The sequence below is a fragment of the Heterocephalus glaber genome, unplaced genomic scaffold (assembly GCF_053883595.1).
Source record: "Heterocephalus glaber isolate CG9 unplaced genomic scaffold, H.glaber_assembly_v1.0 deba00001523, whole genome shotgun sequence".
NCBI lineage: Eukaryota > Metazoa > Chordata > Mammalia > Rodentia > Bathyergidae > Heterocephalus > Heterocephalus glaber.
In genome coordinates this window covers 31270951-31294746 of record NW_028258327.1, presented here as the reverse complement: position 1 = coordinate 31294746, position 23796 = coordinate 31270951, and the positions used below count along the sequence as shown (strand labels likewise).

The following is a 23796-nucleotide window of genomic DNA, read 5'->3' as shown; positions in this document are numbered from 1 at the left end:
AAAGCCAAAAGAGGTTAAATAAGCCTAAAGAAGCATGGTTGGCTGTGTAAGTGAGCAGAACCCCCAGAGTGCCCAAGGCTGGATTCTGACAGCAGTCAATAAATGTTCCCCACTGCTGACCACAGGACCATATCACTAACCTATAAGAGACAGATGACTGGTTTCTAAATTAGAGCTAGAAAAAGACATCACAGACAAGTAATCAACCAATTTCAAGAATTATAAAACAGAATAAAGCACATTGCTTTCTGGATAATGAGGTGACACGGTAGCTCATTATGAGCAACAATTTAAGAACTGCCAGGCGTGGTGGCACATGCCTACAACCTTAGCACTTGAGAGCCTGAGGCAGGAGAATCGCCACAAGCTCGTGGCCAGCCTGGGCTACATAAGAGCTCAGGACCAGTCTAAACTACACAGCAAAACCCTGTCGCACAGAAAAAAAAATTTAAGAACTCCCCATCTGCAAAGCAAAACTCTACCACCATGCCATCTTTACCCTGTGCTCACCAACTCTGATCAGGAAGCGTCCGACATGAGCTTGCTTCCTCCTCCTGAACACGTTCTGTCCCTAGCTTTGGCATTCATTCTCCTCCACTACCCAAAGACAGGACTGTGTGGCACCTCTGCAAGGTGAGCCACTCTGCAGCAGCATCCCTGAAGTCATTCCAGATGGAACAAAGACCCAGAACCACACAGGGTTACAAAAAAGCCAGAGGCCATGAACCTAAGCTCTGCACACAAGGAGGTCACTCTGTGCAGGCTGATCATCTTCAAGTGACGCCAGAGGCAACCAACACATCCATCCACTTGGACTAGGTCTACTAAAAAGTTCTTTAACCAACCGAAACAATCTCTCCATAGCTCCAGCCTCTGGTCTAAGGCCTCCCCGTGTTATATGAAACATCTGTTCCTTTTTCTGACAAACAACTCTTCAAAGACCATGCACTCCCAGGCCCATGTTTTCTGTTCTTACAGTTAAAATTAACTTCCCAATTCTAAGTATATTTTTTGCTTGTTTCGTTTTGTTTTGTTTTGTGACAGGGTCTCACTATGTACTTCAGGCTGGTCCTGAACTCACTATGCAGCCCAGGCTGGCCTCAAACTTGGTGATCCTCCTGCCTCAGCCTTCCAAGTGCCGAGGTTACAGGCATGCACCACCACACCCGGCTATTTTTAATTGACACAGTAATTTTACATATTTATAGGGTACAGTACTATATTCCAATACAAGTATAAGCCCAGCATGGTGGCACACTGCTGTAATGCTAGTGCTCAAGGAAAGAAGATCACAAGTTCAAGCCTGGGCAACTTAGTAAGAGCCTGTCTCAAAATAAAAAAAATTAAAAAGGCCTGCAGATGTAAATCAAAGGCCCTGAGTTCAATCCCTAGTACAGTGCCAGTAATAATAACAATAATAAATACATATATAAAATGGATAATGATCAGGTCAGTGTAACTAAATGCACACCTATCACTTTAGACAAACACCATTTCTTTGTGCTGGGAACATTCACAATCCTCTCTACTGGGCATTTTTTAAATGCACAGTCAGTTTTTGCTAACTGTGACTGTCCTACTGCACTGCAGAGCTATCCTCTCTCTCTACCTGCTCCCTGACCCACTCTTCCCAGGCTTTAATAACCACTCTCCTATTCTCTACTTCAAGATCAACTATTTAACTCCCACATATAAGTGAGAACACATGATATGGACCTTTCTGGGCCTGACTTTGTATAAAATAATGTCCTCTAGGTCCACTCAAGTTGTTGAAATGTGAGGATTTCATTCATTTTTTTTTTTTTGGTACCAGGGATCGAACTCGTGGTCCTTGTGCTTGCACAGCAGGCGGCGAAACCACTGAGCTAAATCCCCGGCCCCAATTTCATTCATTTTTAAGGCTGAATAATATCCCACAGTGCACTACATTTTCTGTATCCATTTCTCTACTGATGAGGACCGTATCTACACTACTGTGGTTGGTTCCGTAACTACACTACTATGAACAGTGCGACAGGAAAACATCAGTAGAGATATTTCTTTGACACACACTTCTATTCCTTTGGATATATACCCAGAAGCAGGACTTGGTAGTTGTTATTTCTAGTTTTCTTAGAAATCTCCAGTGTTTTCCCTAACAGTTTTACCAATTCCCACTCCTACAAACAGGGCATGACATTTCCCCTTTGCTGCATCTTTACCAGCATTTATATCTTCATATATATTATAACCAGGGTGAGACAATATATTATTGTGCTTTTAATTTGCATTTCCTTGGTGATTAGTGTTGTTAAACATTTTTTCAATTCTTATTGGCCACTTGCGTATCTTCTTTTGAGAAATATTTTTTAAATTGATTTAAGTCTATTGGTAATTTTATTGAGAGATATTTATTCTGGTCCTTTACCTATTTTTAATCAGATTGCTTTTCTGCTGTTGAGTCACTGGAGTTCCTTATATATTCTGCAAATTAATTCCTTGTCAGATAAAATAGTCTGCAAATATTTTCTCCCACACTGTAGGTTGTCCCTTTACTGTTTTTTCCTTTGCTGTACGAAAGTATTTGACATAATTCTGACAATTTTTGCTTTTGTTTTCTGTATTTGGGGGATTGTATTAAAAAAAAAAAAATCTTTCCTCAGACCAATGTTCTGAAACTTTTTCCCCTGTATTTTCACCTAGTACTTTTAGTTTTTGGTCTTACATTTAAGTCTTTCATCCACTTGGAATTGTTTTTTGTAACTAGGCTTTGATAGGGGCCTAGATTCTTTCTTCTACATATGAATATCCAATTCTCCCTGCACCATTTATTGAAAAGATGTCCCTTCTCCAATGTATGTTCTTGTAAATATATAATTTATTTCTGGGTTATCTGTTCCACTAGTCTGTATAACTGGTCTTGAGCCCGTACCATGCTGTTGGCTTCATAGTACATGTTGCAGCCAGGTATTAATAATGGCTCCAGCTTTGTCTTTTTACTTGGGAATGCTTTTGCTATTTGGGGTCTTTTGTGATTCCACATAAACTTTAGGAGTGCTTTTTCTACTTCTGTCAGAGATGCTGCTGGAATTCCACTGAATCTGTAGACTTCTTTAGGGTAGTAGAGACATGTTAACAATTTTAATTCTCCCAATCCATGAATATAAGATGTCTTCTGCTTTTTGCTTCTCTTCTCTTTCTTCAGTATTTCATAACTTTCACCGTAAAGGTCATTCACTTCCTTGGTTAAATTTATTCCTCGGTTTTGTTATTGCTTTGAGTTTTCACTGTGTTTTTTGTAACTCTTGTGAATGGAATTGCTTTACTTCTCAGCAACTTTATTATTGGTAAATAAGAGACACTGATCTTTCTTATGTTGATTTTGTAGGGCCAGGGATTTAGCTCAGTGGTTCTGCCACTTGCCCCACAAGCACAAGGACCTGAGTTCAATCCCCGGTACCTAAAAAATAAAAATAGCATTCCTAGAGAATAACTGACACATGATTTTGTATCCTAAAAACTGAACTGTTATTAGTTCTAACAGTTTTTTGATAAAGTCTTTCTAAGTTCTTCTATTTAAAAAATCATTCCATCTGCAAACAAGGATATTTTTACCTCCTCCTTTCTTATGTGGATGCCCACCATTTCTTTCTCATGTCTTTTAATTAGGTTAAGATTGAATACTGAATATTCCAAAACAATAAAGTGGTGGACATCCACACCTTGTTGCTGATCTTAAGAGTAAATAATTTTAGCTTTTCCCCATTCAGCATGATGTAGGCTGTGTGCCTGTCATATATAGCTTTGTTGTGTACTATGGTACTTTTCTTCTCTACATTTTTTTTTAAATCCTAAAGAGATGTTGAATTTTATGACCACAGAGTTTTTAATCCTTTACTCTGTTGATACAGAGCATTACATTTATTGGTTTACATGTATTGAAGCAACCTTCCATTCCTAGAATAAAACCCATTCAATAATATTTTATGTATGTTAACTTCTTTCAATTATCTTGTTGAGGGGTCAGGAATGTAGCTCAGTAACACAGTGCCTGCCTGGCAAGCATGAGGCCAAGTTTGATTCTCCATACCGAAAAAAAAAAATCTCGTTGAGAACTTTTGCACCCATGTTCATCAGGGATACTGGTCTGTAGTTTTCTTTTGTTGTTGTACCCCCATCTAGTTTTTCTATCAAGAATGGTGGTCTCACAGAATGAGTTTAAAAGGATTCCTTCCCTTTCAATACTTCGGGGTAGTTTCAGAAGAATTAGCATTAGCCCTTCTAAAGTTTTGTGAGAGACGGGAATGTATGTGCCCCAGAGAGCACTTGCCTAGCATGCTCAAGACCCTGGGTTTGACCACCACCATTGCAAAACAACAATAATAATGAAGCTATCTGGTCCTAAGCTTTTTTCCTTTGCTGGGAGACATTTATTAATACTGTTACTCATTACAGATCTGTTCAGGTTTTCTATGTCCTTAGGGTTCAGTTTTGGTAAGTTGTTTGTATGCAGTAATACATTATTTTAATCTAGGTGTTCCAACTTGTAGGTATATAGTTGCTCATAGTAGTGCCAAATGATCCTGAGTATTTCTGTGATATCAGTTGTAGTATTTACTGTTCTCATTTCTGATTTTATTTGAGTCTTTTCCATTTTTCTCAGATGGTCTAGCTAAATTTCTGTCAAATTTTTTTTTTCCAATTTGCATGGTATCTGTTTCCATCCCTTCATGTTAGTCTGTTGAAATGAGTTTCTTATAGTAAGCATCATTTGGTCTAGGTTTTTTCTTTTTTAAATCTATAGACAGTTTATCTTTTTTAATTGGGGAATCTAATTTATTTAGCTATTAATGAGAAATACAGACATATCCCTGCTGTTCTCTTAATATGTTTCTGGTTGTTTCATGCATACTTTGCTCCTTTTTTCCTCTCTTGTTCATCCATCTTTGTAGTTTGGTAATTTTCTGTAGTGGAAGAGTTTGATTTTCTTTTTCCCTTATCCACTTGCTTTACTGCTGAGTTTTGAACCTTCATGTGTTTTCATGATAACCGTTATCCTCTGCTTCACCTGTAGTATTATTTTAAAGCATTTTTTGTCGGTGCAGAAGTCCCTTCATTTTGGCCTTAGAAAGTCATTTGTCCTTCACTTCTTAAGGACAGTTTTGCTGGATGTAACATTCTTGACTAGCAAGTTTTTCTTCAGGACTCTGAATATATGACCCCACTGTCTCCAAGCTAGTAAGGTTTCTGGAGAGAAGTCTGCTGTTAGTCTAATGGGGATTCCCTTACAGATGACAAGATGCTTTTCTGTTACAGAATTTTTGTCTCATAGTCTGGTAAGGTGGTGCACACCTACAGTCCAAGCCTTTGGGAGGCTGAGGCAGGAGGATCACCCTGAGTTCAAGGCCAACCTGGGCTATATAGTGAGTTCAAGAACACTCTGTACAACATAGTAAGACCCTATTCAAAAAAAAAGTGTCTTGTACTTTTAACAATTTGAATATAACATGCCTCAGAGATATAGTATATGGTCCAATCTATTAAGGGTCCTATGAACTTCATACAATTGGATATGCATTCCTTTAAGAAAATTTTAAAAGTTTTCAGTAATTGCTTCACTGAGGTTTTTCTATGCCTTTTTTTTTCCTCTTCTCCTGAAATAAATACAAACATTTGCTCATATAATGATGTCGTCTAACTTTCAAAAGCTGCTTTTTCTCTCTTGCATTAATTTGACAGGGCTATTTCAAAAGACTTGTCTTCAAGCTCAGAAATTCTTCCTAGTGTTCCTTCTTTTTGCTGTTTTAAATGTTTGATATAATTCATCAGTTAAAATGTATATGAGCCTAGGGCCGGGGATTTAGCTCAAGTGGTTCTGGCGCCTGCCTCGCAAGCACAAGATCCCAAGTTCGATCCCTGGTACCCAAATTTAAAAAAAAAAAGCAAAAACAAAATGTATATGAGCCTGTTGTTGCCATATAGGTAGGTTTTCAAGCTAGGAATATACTTTCTTTAATAGGTGCTATTCAAATTTTATATTTCCTCCAGAATCAGTTTAATTTGTCTTCCAAGGTAATTCTTAGAAGTTGTCAAATTTATTTCAAAACAGATTTTTGAAATATGCTTTCTATATCCCTTTAAATTCTGTAAAATCTGTGGCAATGTCCTCTAAATTTTGATATTGTAATTAAAAATGTATAATTGATATTGTGTAATAGGAAGAAAAGGTCTAAAGGAGTAGGGGAAGTGGGAGGGGTAGGGGAAAGGAAAGAAAGGAAAAGAAAAAATATGAGAAAAGGAAAAAATGGAAACAAAGTCTTTGTAAATAGGGAAGGGTGGAGGGGGTGAAGGGAGGGCGGGGGAAGGGGAAAAAAATAAGAACCAAGATGCTCATGTAATGGTACAAGATCCTAATGATGTATGTAACTATATCTCATACCTAAAATGTACCAATAAACTTAATGGGGAAAAAAAAAGAAATTCTTCCTTATCAAGTCTACTACTGAGGATCTCAACTGTATTTTTACAACTTCACTGAGTTCCTTAGCTTCAAGATTTCTGATTCTTTTTTATGATCTCTTATCTCTGATAAATTTTTTATTCATATCATGAAATATCTCCAACTTCATCAAACTGTTTATATTCTCTTGAGTCGCATTAGATTTTTTTATAATCATTACTTTTAATTCTTTGTCAGGCAATTTGTTGATTTCCTTTTCTTTCTAGGTCTGTTGGTAGAGTTATTATATTTTGTCAGAGGCACCATGTTACTTTTTTTTCATACTTATGTCCCTATCTTATTATTTGTACATCTGAAGGATCAGATGTACCTCTACCAATTTTATAGGGTAAAAGATTTTCATAGTAAAAGACTTTCCAGTTGTGATATATCAGTTCCAGTGTGTTGGTTGGACATGCTGAGTTAGTTCCAAGTGGGTACCTTTCTGTAGTACACATGTAACTTCATCACTTCATCAGCAGTAATCATTAGTAATATCTACAAGTATGTGAGGGGCCTTGGCTGCAAAGCTTTTGGGACTGTACCACTGGTGGGGCAAATTTGTCAAAGATTCGGGGTGTGATGCGCCCAGCTGTGGCTCATGTACGGTTAGGGCCAGCCCAGTGGCCCAGATGGGTATAGCTCAGTATGCTCAGTAGTAGAGTGAAGCGCTGTCAGTATCTAAGAGCAACAAGGGGCCTGTGGCACATTAGTTAACGCACTGTCTGATGTGACTTCACAGAGGCCTTAGGGACCTACATGCTCAGGTCTGCCCAGCTGCTTCCTGGAGCCAGAGTGGTTGGGTGGGGCTGATGAATATGCTTCTCAGGGCCTTAGTGGGCTGATCTGAGAACTGGCTGACCACTTCCTGAGGCCACGGGAGGTTGGACAAAGTCATGTAGATGCTTTCCAAGGCCAAGAATGGGTGGAATGAGTCACCTGGGTGATGTCAGGGAAGTGGAAGGTAGGGGCAGGGCTGACTTTCTGGAGGCCTTTGTAGGCCAAGCTGCTCAGGCTGGATCACCCAGGTGCTTCTTGGAGCTGAGGGAAGGAAGGTGGGGGTGTCCCGGCTGGTTTACAGGCCTTGGTCAGCAGAGGAGCTGCCAAGCACTGTGCAGGAAGAACCCAGGTGTGGGCAGCAGTGTGGCCAGGGCTCTTTGTCCAGGGCGATGCAGCAGTGTGGTAGGTTAGTAGCTCCCTAAACTGGACTCACAGCCTGCACGGGACACAGTGTCCCTGGCCCTGAATGGCGTGATGAGGGACTGCTGGGGCGTCTGCTTAGGGCTGATCTTGAGACGGTATGGTAGATGCTTGTGCTTAGTTCCTATCTGTGTAAAGCTCCATGCACCGCAACATCTGTGTCATGGTCCACTACACTCTTGACTCTCTGCCTCAAACATTCAGTGAAGCAGCTGGTCCTTTTTGTAGGATGAAGCATACAAGGCACCTCTACTCAAAGCTGACATCGTTTCAAAATTCCTGGTTTTTTTTTTTCTGGTACTGGGGATTGAACTCAGGACCTTGTGTTTGCCAGGCAGGTGTGGCACCACTGAGCTACATCCTGGCCAAGATTCCCAACTTTTAATCTGCCCTCAGAGAGTCCTTGACATTATTCTGACCACTGCCTACATGGGAAGTCTCTGGCATCTGTTAGCTTGACACAGATGTACAAATGTATTGAAGAGTAGGGTGTAACAAGCCCAGGACAGCAGAACCTTCCGCTCCCTTCCAGAGACTAAACTTCACCTGATGTCCGCTAACAAAGCAATAGCATTCTTAGCAACCTCATCCCATGATCACCTCTGCCCATGTCTACCATGATGTGATGGAAATAGCATAGGCTTTGACAGGAGACATGAGGCTCCCAAGCAAGCTCTGCTGCTTACTTGCTGTGTGGCCCCGGACAAGTTCCTGACCTCTGGGGGCCTATTTCTCACTGTACAACAGGAAAGCATTAGTTGGCAGAGCCAGGATCAAAAAGCAAGAGACCTGGATCCTTGCTCTCATGCTGACAACCAATAAGCCACTGGCTTTGTCCCCAGCCACATGACCTCTCTAGCTTTCATTAATGCATGTGTAAAATGAATCCATGGTCAAGCAGAAAAGCTTAAGCACAAAAGACAGGTAAGACTCATGGAGTTGGCATAAACATACAGCATTTTAACATAGGACTGGTGCAGAGAAAGCACTCAGAACACAGCAGCTGTTGTTACTGCTAACATAGCCACTGTCTTTATGAAGGCGCTTGGACTAGGTCTTGGACTTCATGACACAAAAAATGGTGACCATTTCTGCTGCACAGCACACTTGCAAAAAATGCAAATGTTAAAAATTTAATAGAACAAAACAATGTTTATTATTGTACAGGTACAAATCCTCTACGTTGAGTGTTATCATTATGTATATCTAAAACGTACCAATAAATGTTTTGCTTTAAAAAAAGAAACAAAGGAAATTTATAGAAAAACAAAAAACAGTAACTTTTATGATCTTTACCCATCCCAGCTTTAGCACCAAAGGAAATGTGATCAATGTTGGAGTAAAAACATTCCAGGTCTGAGAACAAGTGGTGGGAAGATAAAAGGATGCCCAGAGGAGAGAAAGGGGGCGGAGGGCAGCCAGTGGGGAAGTGGTACCTCAGGGCCACCTCCACAGGGAATTACATGGAGAGGAGTCATCAAAGGACAGGCACCAAGATGAGGGTCACGTGTATGCTACTGTGCCCCAGGGAAGGTGGGTACTGAGCATCCTGTGAAAACGCCAATGGAGCACAGACAGTCACGGACCACCAGGACTGTAGCTGACACCCCAGGGCTCTGAACTTACCTCTGTCCTCAGGAGGAAACCCTTTGTAGGTCAGTGTTAAGAGGCCCTCCGTGGACAGCTGGAGGCTCTTCTCAAATCCAACCGGCTTTTCCAGCTGCAAGTTCTTCAGCTCCTGTGTCTCAGACGTTGCCTCACAGCCAGAAGCGGGCTTTCCAGCAACAGTCCCACAGGCAGGCATGGTGCCACAGACATTGAACTAGAGGTCGATCAGTAAGGACCACAGAAGTGCAGTTAGGCTACATAACTTACCACAAAGAGGAGTTCTAGCAACCAAAATCCCACTAGTTAATTATCTGTTATTTATTAATCAATTTACCAACTCTCCATGTATGGGCAGATAAGTCCTAAAGTTAGTAGGTAAGGCAAAAATCAAAGTCTAATTTATAGCTAAATGGATGCACCTTGAGACCATACTCTTAAGTAAATGCCAAATTGTTTGTGTGGTGTGAGAAACTGAAAGTGTAAATGAGGACCAAAATGTGTAATAGATATTGGGAAATAGGAAGAAAAAGTCCAAAGGGGAAGTAGAATTGGGGGGGGGGGGGAGCAGAGGTTTTATAAATGGGGAGGGGTGGAAGGGCAGAAGAGAGGGAAGGGGAAGGGGAAAAAAATAAGAACCAAGATGTATCATGTAAAGGTACAAATTACCAATGATTAATGTGATCATAATGTATACCTAAAATGTACCAATAAACTTAATAAAAAAAACAAAGTCTAAATAGCAATATCCATAAATTTGCTCTAAGGTTTAGTACACATGATTTTATTTATATAGCCCTGTTATCTATAAATGTGTAAGATTATCTTGCATGTAATAAAACAACATGTATAATAAAGGGAAGGTACATAAGTCATAACTACAAGATTTTTATAAAATTATATCGTTTGAATCATGTTCATCATAAGCAAATGTAAAGTAATGACCTACATTTTTTTAATTTATAAAAAAGAGAAATTTATTTCCTAACGATGTTATTTCATTAAAATCCAGTTTACTATAGTTTTGAAGACAAAGCAGAATACATTCTTTGGAATGAAGATAAAGGAAAAATAGCAGTATCTGTTTTTGTTTTTGTACCGGGGATCGAACTCGGGACCTTGTGCTTGCGAGGCAGGCAGTGGCACCACTGAGCTAAATCCCAGGCAGTTTCTAGCATTATCTGTTATTAACTGGCAAGGAATACAGAGTTCAGGACTACATATAGAAAGTGTTGTCCTTGGAGACTGTGGGTAACTTTAATGAACTGTCTCTATAATTCAAAGCAAACCGGAAATTCATCACATGGCTCTTACCACAAATGTCTTCCCAATGCCTGAGACCACATATCCTTGTGAACTGTTGAGTGGGCTAAGATTAAACACAAATCCACTGTTGGGGTCCCTTATAGAGCAGGCCTACAGGAATCAAAAGGGAGAAAGAACACAGTCAATCTAATCCTACAGGAGCCACCTCCAGAAGCCTCCATATTTATAATTTACAGGGCTGGCCTTCCCATTTACTTTAAAAATCCTTATCAAGGGTCACGTGTGGTGGTCCACATTCATAATCCCAGCTATTCAGGAGGCCAAGGCAGGAGGATTGCAAGTTAAATAGAAGGCAGCTCGGTCAACTTAGCAAGACCCTTTCTCAAAATCAATATACACTCCTCTCTCTCTCTTCCCTCGCCCCCATGGTTTTTTTTTGTTTTGGGGTGGTACTGTACTGGGGACTGAACCCAGGGCTTTCACACTGAGCTACATCTCAAGACCCTTTATTTTGTATTTTGAGACAGGGTCTCTCAAAGTCACTAAGTTGCCTAGGCTGGGCGAGAACTTGAATTCCTCTTGCCTCAGCCACCCAGAGTGCTGAGATTATAGGTATGTAACCACCAGGCCCAGCAAAAATAAACAACTTTTTTAAAAGGCTAGGGATGCAGCTCCATGCCAGAACATTTATCTGGCATGCATGAGCCCCTGGACTCAATCCCCAGTATCATAAACCATAAAGAAAAATCCCTATCAAAAAGGCAGCCTATCCAAACAGTTCCTTGCCTGTACTAAATGTTGTATTCACCTGCAAGCTCTTGAGCTCCCTAAGGTGAAAGCAGTAGGAACCATAAGAAACCCATAAATAATTTCCTAAAAAGCCCAAACACGTTAAGAAATCTCACGCTCTGCTTTTTATCTCAATTATTCACATATAGGTACTGTCCTCTTTTGGGTATAATTAACTTTGCCCTGGGCCTCCTGTGCCCACCAAATGCAGGGGATGGGGCAGCGGTCACAGCTCCACAAGCACAGACTGTGGATGGGGCCCTGGCACCCCATGGTTCCCACCCTCACTAAGAACAACCTGAGCTGGGTCGTGGCTATGGATAAGCTACAGTTCATCTGCTGCACACTCTGCAGTGCAGTGGAGACATCAAGAAGGCAGGGAGGGAAACATAAAGAAACACATGCAGTACCATGAAAACAATTCCTTGCTTTGCAGAGGCAGGAAATGCCTCAGCGCAGCTTATGCTATACTCTGCAGGACACTGTGTGGCCAGGAGGAACCGGGCCAAGGCTAAACCATCCAGACCAGACCAGGCGCCACTCCTGTCACCTCAGAAGGAGAAGAGAAGCTGGAAGAGGTGGCTGGAAGCAGAGGGTGAGGGCCTTCAGTAGCCCATGAGTTACCGGCTCCATCCTATAGGTAAGGTCACATGGAGCACATGGGCTCTGCCCTTTCGGTGACTGATTCCCCAATGTTTTATGGCAGCAGTGATGGAGGAGAGCAGAGCCACTGCCACATGGAAGGGCCGGACTGGAGAGTAGAGAAGAGAAGGAATCTACATTGAGTGGGGAGTAAAACTGAGGGTCCTGATTCTGATCCTGGGACCTTGGTGTTGAACGGGAGCAGAGGAATACATGACCTCAGGCGCCTGTTATCAACACAGAGGGATGATGACACCTTCAAACACCAGGGCTGGGGGCAGTTCAGAGCCAGACACCAGCTGGAGATGTCCAGCAGGAAGCTCAGCCAGAGGGCAGGAGAGAGCACACATACCTGGTCCGTGTCTGTCATTGTCTGGATGGGGCAGGCAGCCTCTGTGTTCCACAGGAAACTGACCACACAGTCCCAGTTGAGAGAAAATATGGGGTGGGTGTTCTGAAAGGTCAAGCACAGGGTTAAGAGTAAGAGAATAGTGATCTGGTAAAGAGGGTGCAACCCCTTAGACAAAAGTGGCTAAAAGCCACTCAGTGTTTATTATGCATCACCATTCAACAGGCATTAGCTAATTACAATGTAATGTTTTCATTAACCCTATAAAAGAAAGATCAACTCTCATTCTTGGATGTTAAGAAATTTGAGATCATGTCAGCAGTTCAGGGGAGAATTAGGATCCCAACCTCACTTTGAGAGTCCAAGCTGGTACTTTTCAAAAGCACTTTACAGCAAAAATTGAACTAAAAAAGCCAAACACAGACAGGTATGGTGGCGCACACCTGTAATCTCAGCGCTTGGAAGGCTAAAGCGGGCAGATCATCATGAGTTCAAGGCCAGCCTAAACTACATAGTGAGACCCTGCCTCAAAAAAGCAAAACAAACAAACCAAAAAAAGGCAAAACAAATCAGGCATGGTGGCGCACACCTATGATGCCAGCACTCTGAGGGGTGAGGCAGAAGGATCACTGTGAGTTCGAGATCAGCCTTGGCTACATAGTGAGTTCAAGGCCAGTCTGAACTAAATAGTGACAACCTGTCTCAAAAAACAAACAAAAAAAAGCAAAACAAAACAAAAAAAAGAAAAGCCAAACACAAAAGACTGCAGTACCCATGGTTTTGTGGATGCAAGCTCAGAATTAGGCCAAACTGACCTACATGTCAGAGGTCAGCAGAGGGGCTGATGGACAGAGAGGTGAGAAGGGTTTCTGGGTGGAACAAACATTCTATTCCTTGACATGGGTTCTAATTATAGGGATGTAGCCAATTTGTGAACAGAACTGTTACTAACTTATAATTTGTGTGTCCTAGTAAAACGTTTCCCCTAAAAGTGCTATGCTCCCTTTCTGGGAAAGTGTCACCTTCACCTTGGTCCTGAGGACTGGCACATTAGCGGTACATTAATGGGTGGCCCACACACCAGGAGCTACGCTGAGAGCTCTGCTGCCCTTCCCCACTGAGCCTTGCCACAAAGGGCCCACAGCCAGGGGCTGGAGGCATCAATGAGCTACAGGGGAGAAAACTGGGGCCAGCATAGGGCAATCTCACCTACCCAGGCTCTCTGACTGCAGGCTCCAACTCAGCCTCAGCAGCCCTAGGAGCAAAACAGAAGCATCTGCCCCCTCAGCCTTACTATTGGTCTCAAGAAGTAACTGAGCCCTGGGCTATGGAACCCTTAGTCTAGAGTGTGCAGCACAGTGAGCACGATCTTGATTTGCTCTTGAGCAGCACCTGGGCACAGGGAGCAGCAGGATGTGTGTGTGCTGAAATCTTGGCGATGTGAAATCATTCTGAAGACTAAAGTATCACAGAAATGCAGGGAAAAGCAGAATCCAAGAGAACTTTTGGGAAGGACGAAGCATTGCAATGGCAATGAAAAATCAGAGGGGAGTCCATACCAGGGTTCCTAGAAGGGGATGCATAACCTGCCCAGGATGCAGAGCCAGCCAGGTGGCACTGGGAAGTGAGGGCCAACTCCTATAGTCAGAGAGAAGAAACAGGCAGCCCAGGCCCAGGGTGGACAGAGGAGAGTGAGTCTATAATCTCAAAGATGACCATGTCCTACTGAAAAGCAGGCCCATGCTCGGCCACCAGTCTCTCAATCCTCTCCGTGGATCGCAGCAAGGGACAAAGAGGACCGTGGGGTACCTGGACATGTGTGAATCAGCACCCACCACATAGGTGCAAAGTAGGAGTGGCTGGCTAGAGGGACCTATAACTGACCCTTAATAAGCAGACCGTAACTTAATTCATAATGAACATGACTTCCAGTATTCCCCACTAGGGATTTGCCTGCCTACCTAGAAATTATTCAACACATGAGCCTAGTACTGTATAACTCTGAAATTCCTGGTAAAAAAATCAACTGGGTCTGTGATGATTTTTTAAAGTTCCGGACATGGAGACGTAATGGACACAAAAAACATGCTTAATGTTCTTAATAACCCCACAGCTAAAATGGTCAATTTTATGTCGTGCATTTTACCACAATAACTGCAAAGCATTTTTCTGCAGAGAGCCTGCTATCCCAGGCAGTGCCTTACCATGCTCCCCCGGGAGCAAACAAGATGGAGTCTCGTGCTGTAGGTGGTGAGCCGGCCGTCGCTGGTGGTGCAGGCTGAGCCGTTCACATACTCCAGCAGGAGGCTGCCACTCTCCTCCACCACTGGGCCAGTCTTGGCCACTCCCAGGCTGCTGATGGCGACAGTCTCGGTGAAGGTGCCCTGCAACACGAACATCTGTTAGCATCCATTAGCACTCAATGCAGTTGGTGCAGTATTGAAGGAGAGGGTTCAATACTCATGGAAGTTACATCCCATAAGGTCCCCATGAACAACACATAATGAATAGTGAACCACTGGTCCCAAGGGAGCTATATTACACACCCACATACAAAGAGTGATCAACATGTATGGTGAATGTTTAAAGCATTTATTACAATAAAAGACACGCTGCCACTAGTCTCCCTAAAAATACTCCCCCTTGCTTCAAACATACTTATCCCATCATTCTTGCCACTTTCTGAAGCAACTCTAGAAGTGTTCTTTCATGTCTTTACAAGGTATGAGCAAAACTACAGTGAATGCTGCTACCGAGTGCCATCCAATGGAAAGAGAGGCTCATAAAAACATTACGGTGTGTTCTCGTCCACCTTGTTCATTGGATCTGACACCATGCAACTTCTGGCTCTTCCTCATTGTCAAAATGACCATGAAAGGTCAACATTTTGAACTAATTCAGGACAATGAGGCAGCCATGACAACGCAAATAAGACATACACAAAAGACTTCCAGAACAGCTTCAGAAAGTATTAAGAACGATGGGGTAGGTGTGTTCAGAGTAATGGGGTGGAGGTGGTATTCTGAGGAGGATTAACAGCAATGTATCTTTTACTGTAATAAATTTTTTAAAATTCCAACATTCACTGCATTTTTCAATTGCATCACTATCTCACATTGATTATAATCCTAAATCCTAAAACAACTCATGCTGACAGATTCTATTTTATTTTACAAAAAAGAAAAATGTGGCTCAGAAGTACTACGTGCAGATGCAGGACTCAAAGCTCCATCCAAACTGGCCCCAAACCAGAGCTTCTGGCCTAGCCTCCCCCATCCCTCCATCCTCTGAACACCTCAGCACAAGGGCAGAGCATCATGGTAGTCAACCTCAGGGAGAAACACGCCTGGACTACCATGAATGTCCAAGAGTCACTAAGTGCTCTGTACATTGATTTGGGGGTTACAAAGGTTAATGAGGAGACAAATTCACAAATGGAGACTCCATGAATATTGAGGACTGGCTATACTATGCGGCTATTACTCTAAATAAAGAAATTATACATGTGCTCAAATACACAAAACTGAGAACTCAATTCTTTTTTTTTTGTTTTGGTGCTACAGATTGAACCCAGGCTTGTTCACTCAAGGTACGTGCTCTACCACTGAGCAATATTATATCCCCACCCCCAGAGAACTAAGTTCTTAAGCACCAGAGCACACCAGTCACACATGGCACGAAAAGTACATTCCTGGGACATTATTTTTTATAGAAGGCAACTTCCGGAATCCATCTATATCTTTAAGATTCACCTTTTACAATACAACAAGGAAACACACAAAAGTTCTGGCCCATTCAATAAGAAGACCAAACACTGCTTAGCACCCCAAAGAAGTGCTAACACTTGGCTCTAGTTCATCCATAGCAACTCTCCCAAACCAATTTTCCCCACTAAGTAATCCAGAAAAGCTCTTGAAAGCAAACTTCTTCACTCTGAGCCCTTTTTTTATTTTGAGAAGGATCTCATTAATTAAGTCTCTAAGTTGCCCAGGCTGGCCTTGAACCGGAATTCCTCCTGTCTCACGCTCCCAGACTACTGAAATTACAAGACTGGGAGTTAAAGATCTTTTTTACAAACATCTGTTGAGTCAAAGACTCTTGAATTCAGGCTAGACATAACCATGAGGGGTATCCTTTGCCCTTTACTTGATCAAAAGAAGCCAAGAGAATGGTGTTTTCTTTAAGTTTTAAATCTGAACAAAGACTCCAGTGTGAGGCACATTTGTTTGGGAGGCAGGCTAGTTTACTCGGAGGCCTGTTTCTACTCAGAGGGCTTCAGTGGAGCAGCCAGGCCTACTTTGATCTGAAGATCTAACACAAACACCTCCACCCACTGAGCCATGCACTTAGGCTGAATGAGACACCCAAGGAAGACAGACGCACCTGATCGTTTTCATATTTCATCTGGCAAGCTGATGCATATCGATCACAGCCAGGCATAGGATTCAGGGGCCGGCACACGTTTATATAGTATTTTTTCCAAGTGATATGCTCTCCTGAGTTGTCCATAGCATACCAGTTTCCTCCACGACCACCTTCAGACTTTGCCAGACTAAAATTTCAAAGCAAAATGTATACTTTTAAAGAGGTTAGACATCTCAGGCAGGCAATTTATTTCTAAGGAGTCAGAGAAATAAAGAACTATCAAATGAAATGTCTCCCACTGAACCACAAAAATGGGCTCCCTGTGACTCAGGATACAATATGATCACATGTGACCTTTACAAAGCTCCACACGAAGCAGACCTTCAATATGTGCCAACTCCCTGCACTGACAGTCAATGCCCTCAATAATGAAGCTATAGACTGAGGGCTCATGTGGCAAAGAAGAGGTGTTAAGCCGGGCATGGTGGTGCACACCTATAATCCCAGTACTTGGGAGGGTGAGACAGGAGGATCGCCATGAAGTTTGAAGCCAGCCTAAACTACACAGAGAGTTCAAGGCCAGCCTGAACTACATGGCAAAACCCTGTTTCAAAAAAAAAAAAGAACAGGTGTTAATAAGGAGGGGAAGAGGTTGAAGGGAGGGTAGGGGAGTGGGAAAAAAGAAGCAGCAAGATATATCATGCACAGGTACAAATCCCCTATGACGAATGTGATCATTATGTGTTTCTAAAATATATCGATAAAGAAAAAAAGAACAGGTACTACCAAGGGCCGACCAGACCTATAAATTCTTCTGCTTCAATCTCCCCATCATGGTCCCACACAACCAGCACCAACATGACCTTTAACAGCTCTGTCATGCATTCACAAGTACTACCTAATGACCTTGGCAACTATACAGGATGAAGGACTATGCTGGCTGATCCTGCTCACCTGGAGAGGTCATACTGCTCCAGTGTGGACGGGTCAGTCACCACACACTCCAGGGGCTCCTCCGGGCAGGCGTAACTAGTATACCACCGGAAGTTGTAGGTAGAGTTGTCCTCTTCCTAATGACATGGAAATGACCAAGAAAGAAACAAGGATGGATGGTGCTATGGTTTGGACCTGGAATGTCACCCAATGACACATGGTTAAAAGCTCAGTCCCCACCATGCTGTCACTGAGGGATGGTGGAATCTTGAAGACGTAGGACAGAGGTAGGTTTTTAAGTCACTGGGATATGCCCTCAAAGGGGACTGTGGAATGCTGAACCCTTCTTCACTCTTCTCTTTTGCTTCCTGGCCATGAGGTTTTGCTCCACTGCATACTCCCACCCTGATGTGCTGACTCACCACAGGCCCAAAACAATGGAGCCAACCAATGAGGGGCTGAAACCTCCCAACACTGTGAGCCAAAATACACCTTTTTGAAGGTGATTATCTCATGCATTTGTTATAGTTACAAAAAGCTAAGAGAAAAAGGAAACATTCTGCAAAGACAGTATTCACAAAAGAACAAGGGCATCATTTGATAAGGAAAGTGTATGAAGGAAAGTTTACTTTGTCTACCTCCTTCAATTTTATTAAAAGAATATTCTTATTAAAAGTCAAAAATTAATATAGAGATTTGGCCTTGGTTAAGTGAAGATAAGGCGTGATTTCTGATGCTTTTCAATGATTTGTACTCAAAATCAACAGGGTTGTAAGACCACCACTGAGGTGCTTGGGTCATTGAATACAGAATGTAACAAGTGAATAAATATTGCCTACACATCCTTGCCAACCTACAAGGAATAATTAAGGAGGTGATTTGGCCAGGAAACCAGACTAATAACAGTTCTGCTTCTAAATAAAAAGTCTACAGCAGGCTAAGGTATCCCCAGAGAAAACCACATGGACAATTCCTACCTGGTACTCAGGCAGACCTACTCCAGCATCTCGATCACAGAGGAAAGTGATCAGTGTGGATCTCAGTGTGTGCTTTTCATTATTATAGGGTGTACCATCCTTGTAGCTCAGCTGTATCATCCCATCATAATATGAAAGTTTACCATTACTCAGTCCCAAGTTCCAATACTTCTTATTACTGAAATAAACATATGAATGTCTCTCAGAAAAGCTGTCATGACCAGAAGGATTCCAGGCTGGGTGTCTACAGAAGGGCCAATGAGCAACGTGGAGGCATGCCCATGACTAGGACCCAGGGCCACAGTCCATGGGATCCCCATATGTAGACTTATAACTGCAGGGGAAGGCTTCCTCTCTACCCCACCAGGACCCAAATTGACACTCAGCACGGCTGGCTTAAGGCATACACAACTCACTTCTTTTTAACTGATACTGCACAGAATAGAGATATACTGAAAAAGCACAAAATACATGAAGTAGGACATTATGTAAGCCTGCTCCTCTTTCCCTGGGACATGGTTTGCTCTTTTTCTGGAGAGGTAAGGCTCCTGGCATCTGTAATTTTTAGGCCAAGTTTTCTGTTGTAAAGCAATAATGAGAACCTGCCTATTCCTGAACAAAAAGTCACAGAATAGGGCTGGGGATGTAGCTCAGTGGTGCCTCACCTGCTGGCAAGCACAAGGTCCTGAGTTTGATCTCCAGTACCACCAAAAAAAAGTCACAGAATAAACCCAGAATGGGCAGTCACTTACCTTTTTGAAATCTGGCAGGCCCCAGAGTCTAGAGGACAGGTGTGCACAGACACTGAGCCACAAACATTTATGTAAAATTCATACTTCTCTGTCTCAACTTTATAGGCACCATTTTTCTTTGTGAGAGGTGACAAATCAAAAGAAAATCCTAAGAAAGAATAAAAACATGAAAGTATGTAAGGTCAGTCAGAACACAGTCAACAGGGCAACTTCACCCCACAGTGTCAAGGAGCAACTTCTCAGGGGACTGGAAGAAGCGCGAAGGGCAGAGGAAACCCTTGCCCCTCAGGCTACCAGCCCTGCAATTACCACTGTTTTCCTTGGAATACTACCATCCCATCCCTTTTTACTGCACTCACATACAGCCCTATTCAGAGCCTGTAACTGACAAACTACCAGTACGTCCAGGCAGGATGAACATGGTCCAGAGGCCTTCCTGGAACATCTCCCAAGACGGCTAGGACCCATGTGAAAAGCCTTGCAAACTTGCGTCCCCAAGTGCTACATCAACCAAACCCAACCCCAGCATGAAATGAAGAAGGTATAATAGCTCAAGCCCCAAACATCAGATATTAAGAATTTCTGGGGAAAAAAACAAGAATTTTAGTCATATGGCATTAATGAAATCTGAAAGCAGCTTACCTCCAAGACACAATGTTTAGGGAAAAGGCTTAAGAGGTTTGACATCACAGTGAACAACAGAGGCACCGTTCAGATACACACCTGCCTGGGAATCAAAGACCGTGCAGTTGTCTCCTTCAGTCTTCGACAGCACGCAGGCAGCAGCTGTGTGCCACTCAAACTCATAGAAGCAGCCACTGTCCCCAGAAGTCCTCAACATTGGAGCACTTTCTAGGTCACCTGGCAAGGTGGAAAAAATCAATCACTGATCAATCCCTTCTTGTTCTGTTCAAAACAGACTTGGAAGGGACTACAGGAAATGAGGTATAGCACATTCAAGGTTAAAAATCGGTCCTAAAATACTGTATGATTTGATTCACATAGGCTATCTAGATTGGTCAAACCCAGATAGACAAAGTGGAGCAGTGGCTGCCAGAGGCTGGAGCCCAAGGATGGAGAGCTATAGTTCAATGGTACCAAGTCTCAGTTTGGGACAATGGAAAAGTTCTAGCAATACACAGAGGTGCCGGGTGGGAACAAGGTGACTGTGCTTAATGATACTGAACTGCATACTTGTAAATGGTTAACATGGCAAATTTGAGGTTGTTTATATTTTGCCACAATTTTTAAAAATGACTAAAATAATGAATTTTATGTTATGTATATTTTACCACAATAAAATAAGAAAAGAATAGTTCTAGTCTTTGACTTTCTCCCACAGTGGGGAATATATCCAAATGAAAGATTTCAGTGGGAGGTGTAGGGTGGATACGTACCTCACAATTTCTAACACTAGAAATGTGCTATTAATCCAGCAACAGGGAGAAAGCTTAATAGTAAAACCATACTAGGTCAACAAAGAAATCACTAGAACTTGTAAATAGAACTATACAGCCACAACAGTGTTCACAAAATACACTATTTGGAGGAACGTTAGAATGTATGAATATATGAAGATCTTGACTCAGTAGGCAAGTTAAAATGAATGCTGTGTTTAAATGGGGAGATCATGGGTAACATTTTTAAATCATTTATGGTTTTTCCCCTTTAGAGGAAGCTCAGCACCCACATCATTGACCCTGTATCATCAGTCCAACAGGACACCATGTGGAGATTCACAATTCATTTGGAAAAGAATAACACAACTGCCTACTGACACCACATGGCTTCTGCGTTTCTCGGTAGAAATCCAACTGACTGCCTCCCATCAGAGACTATAGCACTATGAGGGCTCAGCATCACACCTCTCTACCCAACCCCATCCACACAGGATAAGGAAGAGAAATGAGAAATGCCAATGCACCTCTGGCAAATGCCACTAAAACATTCCTTTTTTTTTTAAATGTTTACTTGAAATCATTATGAACTGCAAACACGTACTTACAAAAAACTTGTTAAAGATTAGCTAAGCATGGTAGCAAACACCTGTAATTCCAGCACTCAGGAGGCTGAAGCAGGAACACTGCCATGAGTTTGAGGCCAGCATGGGCTACATAGTGAGTTCAAGGCCAACCTGAACTACAGAGTGAGACCCTGCCTCAAAAAAAAAGGGAGGGGGGGCGGGGATTTAGCTCACTGGTTCCGTCGCCTGCTTCACAAGTGCAAGGTCCTGAGTTTGATCCCTGGTACCAAAAAAAAAAAATTAAATATTTACCTGGCTTGCATATGAGAGTGATAGTAGTTGTTATTTTCTTGTCATCACCACAATTATCACCATCTGAGTAGGAGAGTTGAATGTTTCCTTTCTCTTTTGTGGGAGAAGAGATAAATTTTCCCAGGCTTTTACTTCCCGTCTTATCTGGAAAGAGAAAGAAAAAGGAGAAGAGAAGAGAAATGAGTGAGAAATGACTGTGATGCTAGGCTGGAGGTATAGCTCAGAGGTAGAGTGCTTGCTTAACATGCAGGAGGCCCTAAGTTTGATTCTCAGCCCTATCAAAAGGGATAGGGGAGAGAAAGAAAGAAACGATGTTAACATTCAGCTGAGGCCCTGCAGGTACAGCACTGCCTTCTCCAACCACCTAACCTGGCACAGATGGGAATGAGATTTTCTTGGGTGATAAATGTGGAAGGTAACGGTCACAATGAGGACTCCAAGGCTATCTCCAGGGCTAGCAGGAAAGTGTCGTGAATGAGTGTCTTCCACAAGCACAAGAACAGAATGGTAGCACACAGGTCATCACCACTTGTAAATAACACTATCTCTGTTTCCAGGCCTCAGCTACCCTGGGACACAAGGGCTTCTGAGAGCACAACCAAGCAGTTAGGGTGTGTCCATGACTAGGCAAAAACACATTAAACCTGTCCAGCACTCAAGTAGGTGGCCACTGAGTTGATGGTTCATGTGCCCTTTGACTATGAAGTTTTAAAACTGTCCCTAAACCTTTCCTAAGACATGGAAATCTGCTTTCAAAAATACATCACTGACTCTGAATACAGACTCACAGCTCCTTATGGAATGTTTAGAACAGATCTGCATCGGGCCGGGGATTTAGCTCAGTGGTTCTGCCGCCTGCCTCGCAAGCGCAAAAACCTGAGTTCAAGCCCTGGTACCAAAAAAAAAAAAAAAGAAAAAAGAAAAGAACAGATCTGCATTGCTCTTGTAGCCTGGTGTTATCAAGATGCACTCTAAATTATAACATGCTGAACCTCTCCGTCAGAATGAGAAGTCTCCTCATGATAGCCACAGACCAAAACAATGACAGCAGAAGGAACCTGAGGATATAGCACACCAAAAATTCCAAGATCCCACTTCCCTTAAGCCATAAGGGTTTTGAACATATTTAGGCAGTAAAACTATTTTTAAAAAAATCACAAACACAAGTTTGTGTTTAACACAAGTAATGTCAATGTTATTCAAGTCACATAAAAAAAGATGGCTGCTGGGCACAGTGGCCACACCTATAATCCCAAACTCTGGAGGCTGGTAAGTTCAAGGCCAGCCTGAACTATGCAGCAAGTTCAAAGCCATCCTGGACAATGGGGGGGGGGGGGGTTGTCCACGTATTTTTCAGTGTGATAGCGTGATCATGTTCCCAGATAAGGCTTCAACCAGCCTCAGGTAGCTTGAGCCAACCTCAGGATTTCAGAGTACCAACATTTATGTCATTAGAACTATTTCTTTACCATCTTCATATGTGACACCCAGAAAGAGGAGGCTTAGATGAACCACAAGAGGATTTTCTGTCACTCCACACAGGAAGCAGCTGGGTTCTGCTCACCCCAATCTTCCCGACTGTACTACTCACCCACAGCACACACAGCAGCGTCTTCGGGACAGCTTATGGCCTTGCCCTCCCGCAGCACCCTGTGACAGACATTAATGAAGAAATGCTTCTTTTCTGCTGCTGTCTGGCTGCCATCTACTGCTTCCCAATTCTGTTCAGATTCTGTAATCAGAAAAAAGGTTCTTCAGACAAAGGCAATAAACTCATTCCCTGGGGGTCATACCACAAACGGTGACTAAGCCAAAGGTCAAGAGCCCACAGCTTACTAAGCACTTGGACAAGAACATCCGCATTCCCATTTCCAGAACCCAGGAAGGCTGCTGGCGCAGAAACTCACAGAATGTGACAGATAATAAGCCATCCCGATGTGTCTTCAGAAGAACAAACAGGCTTACCAGGGGTCAGAGAATTAGTGCAGAAAGAAATCAGAGACTGAGGCCTGAATCAGAAGCCTGCTGGCATGCTAGGCCTGCAGAATGGCATGCCACTGATGACACACCCAGCTCTGGACCCCACGAAAATCTGTGTCACTAAAGAAAGCTACCAAAGCTGGGTGACTGTAGCATGTCTATAATCCCTGCCTCTGGGAAACTGA

The 23796-nt window shown here is 42.7% G+C and overlaps 1 protein-coding gene across 1 annotated transcript in view; it reads right to left on the bottom strand.

Annotated features, from left to right (window-relative positions):
* The window catches only part of Igf2r (insulin like growth factor 2 receptor), a 134527-nt gene that overhangs the window by 42343 nt on the left and 68388 nt on the right, over nt 1-23796 (bottom strand). Inside the window, 11 exon segments of the mRNA NM_001310295.1 lie at nt 9305-9500; nt 10598-10699; nt 12333-12434; nt 14534-14713; nt 16713-16881; nt 17649-17764; nt 18605-18782; nt 19357-19504; nt 20080-20217; nt 21632-21775; nt 23223-23363. Of these exon segments, the coding sequence (NP_001297224.1) occupies nt 9305-9500; nt 10598-10699; nt 12333-12434; nt 14534-14713; nt 16713-16881; nt 17649-17764; nt 18605-18782; nt 19357-19504; nt 20080-20217; nt 21632-21775; nt 23223-23363 (1614 nt within the window).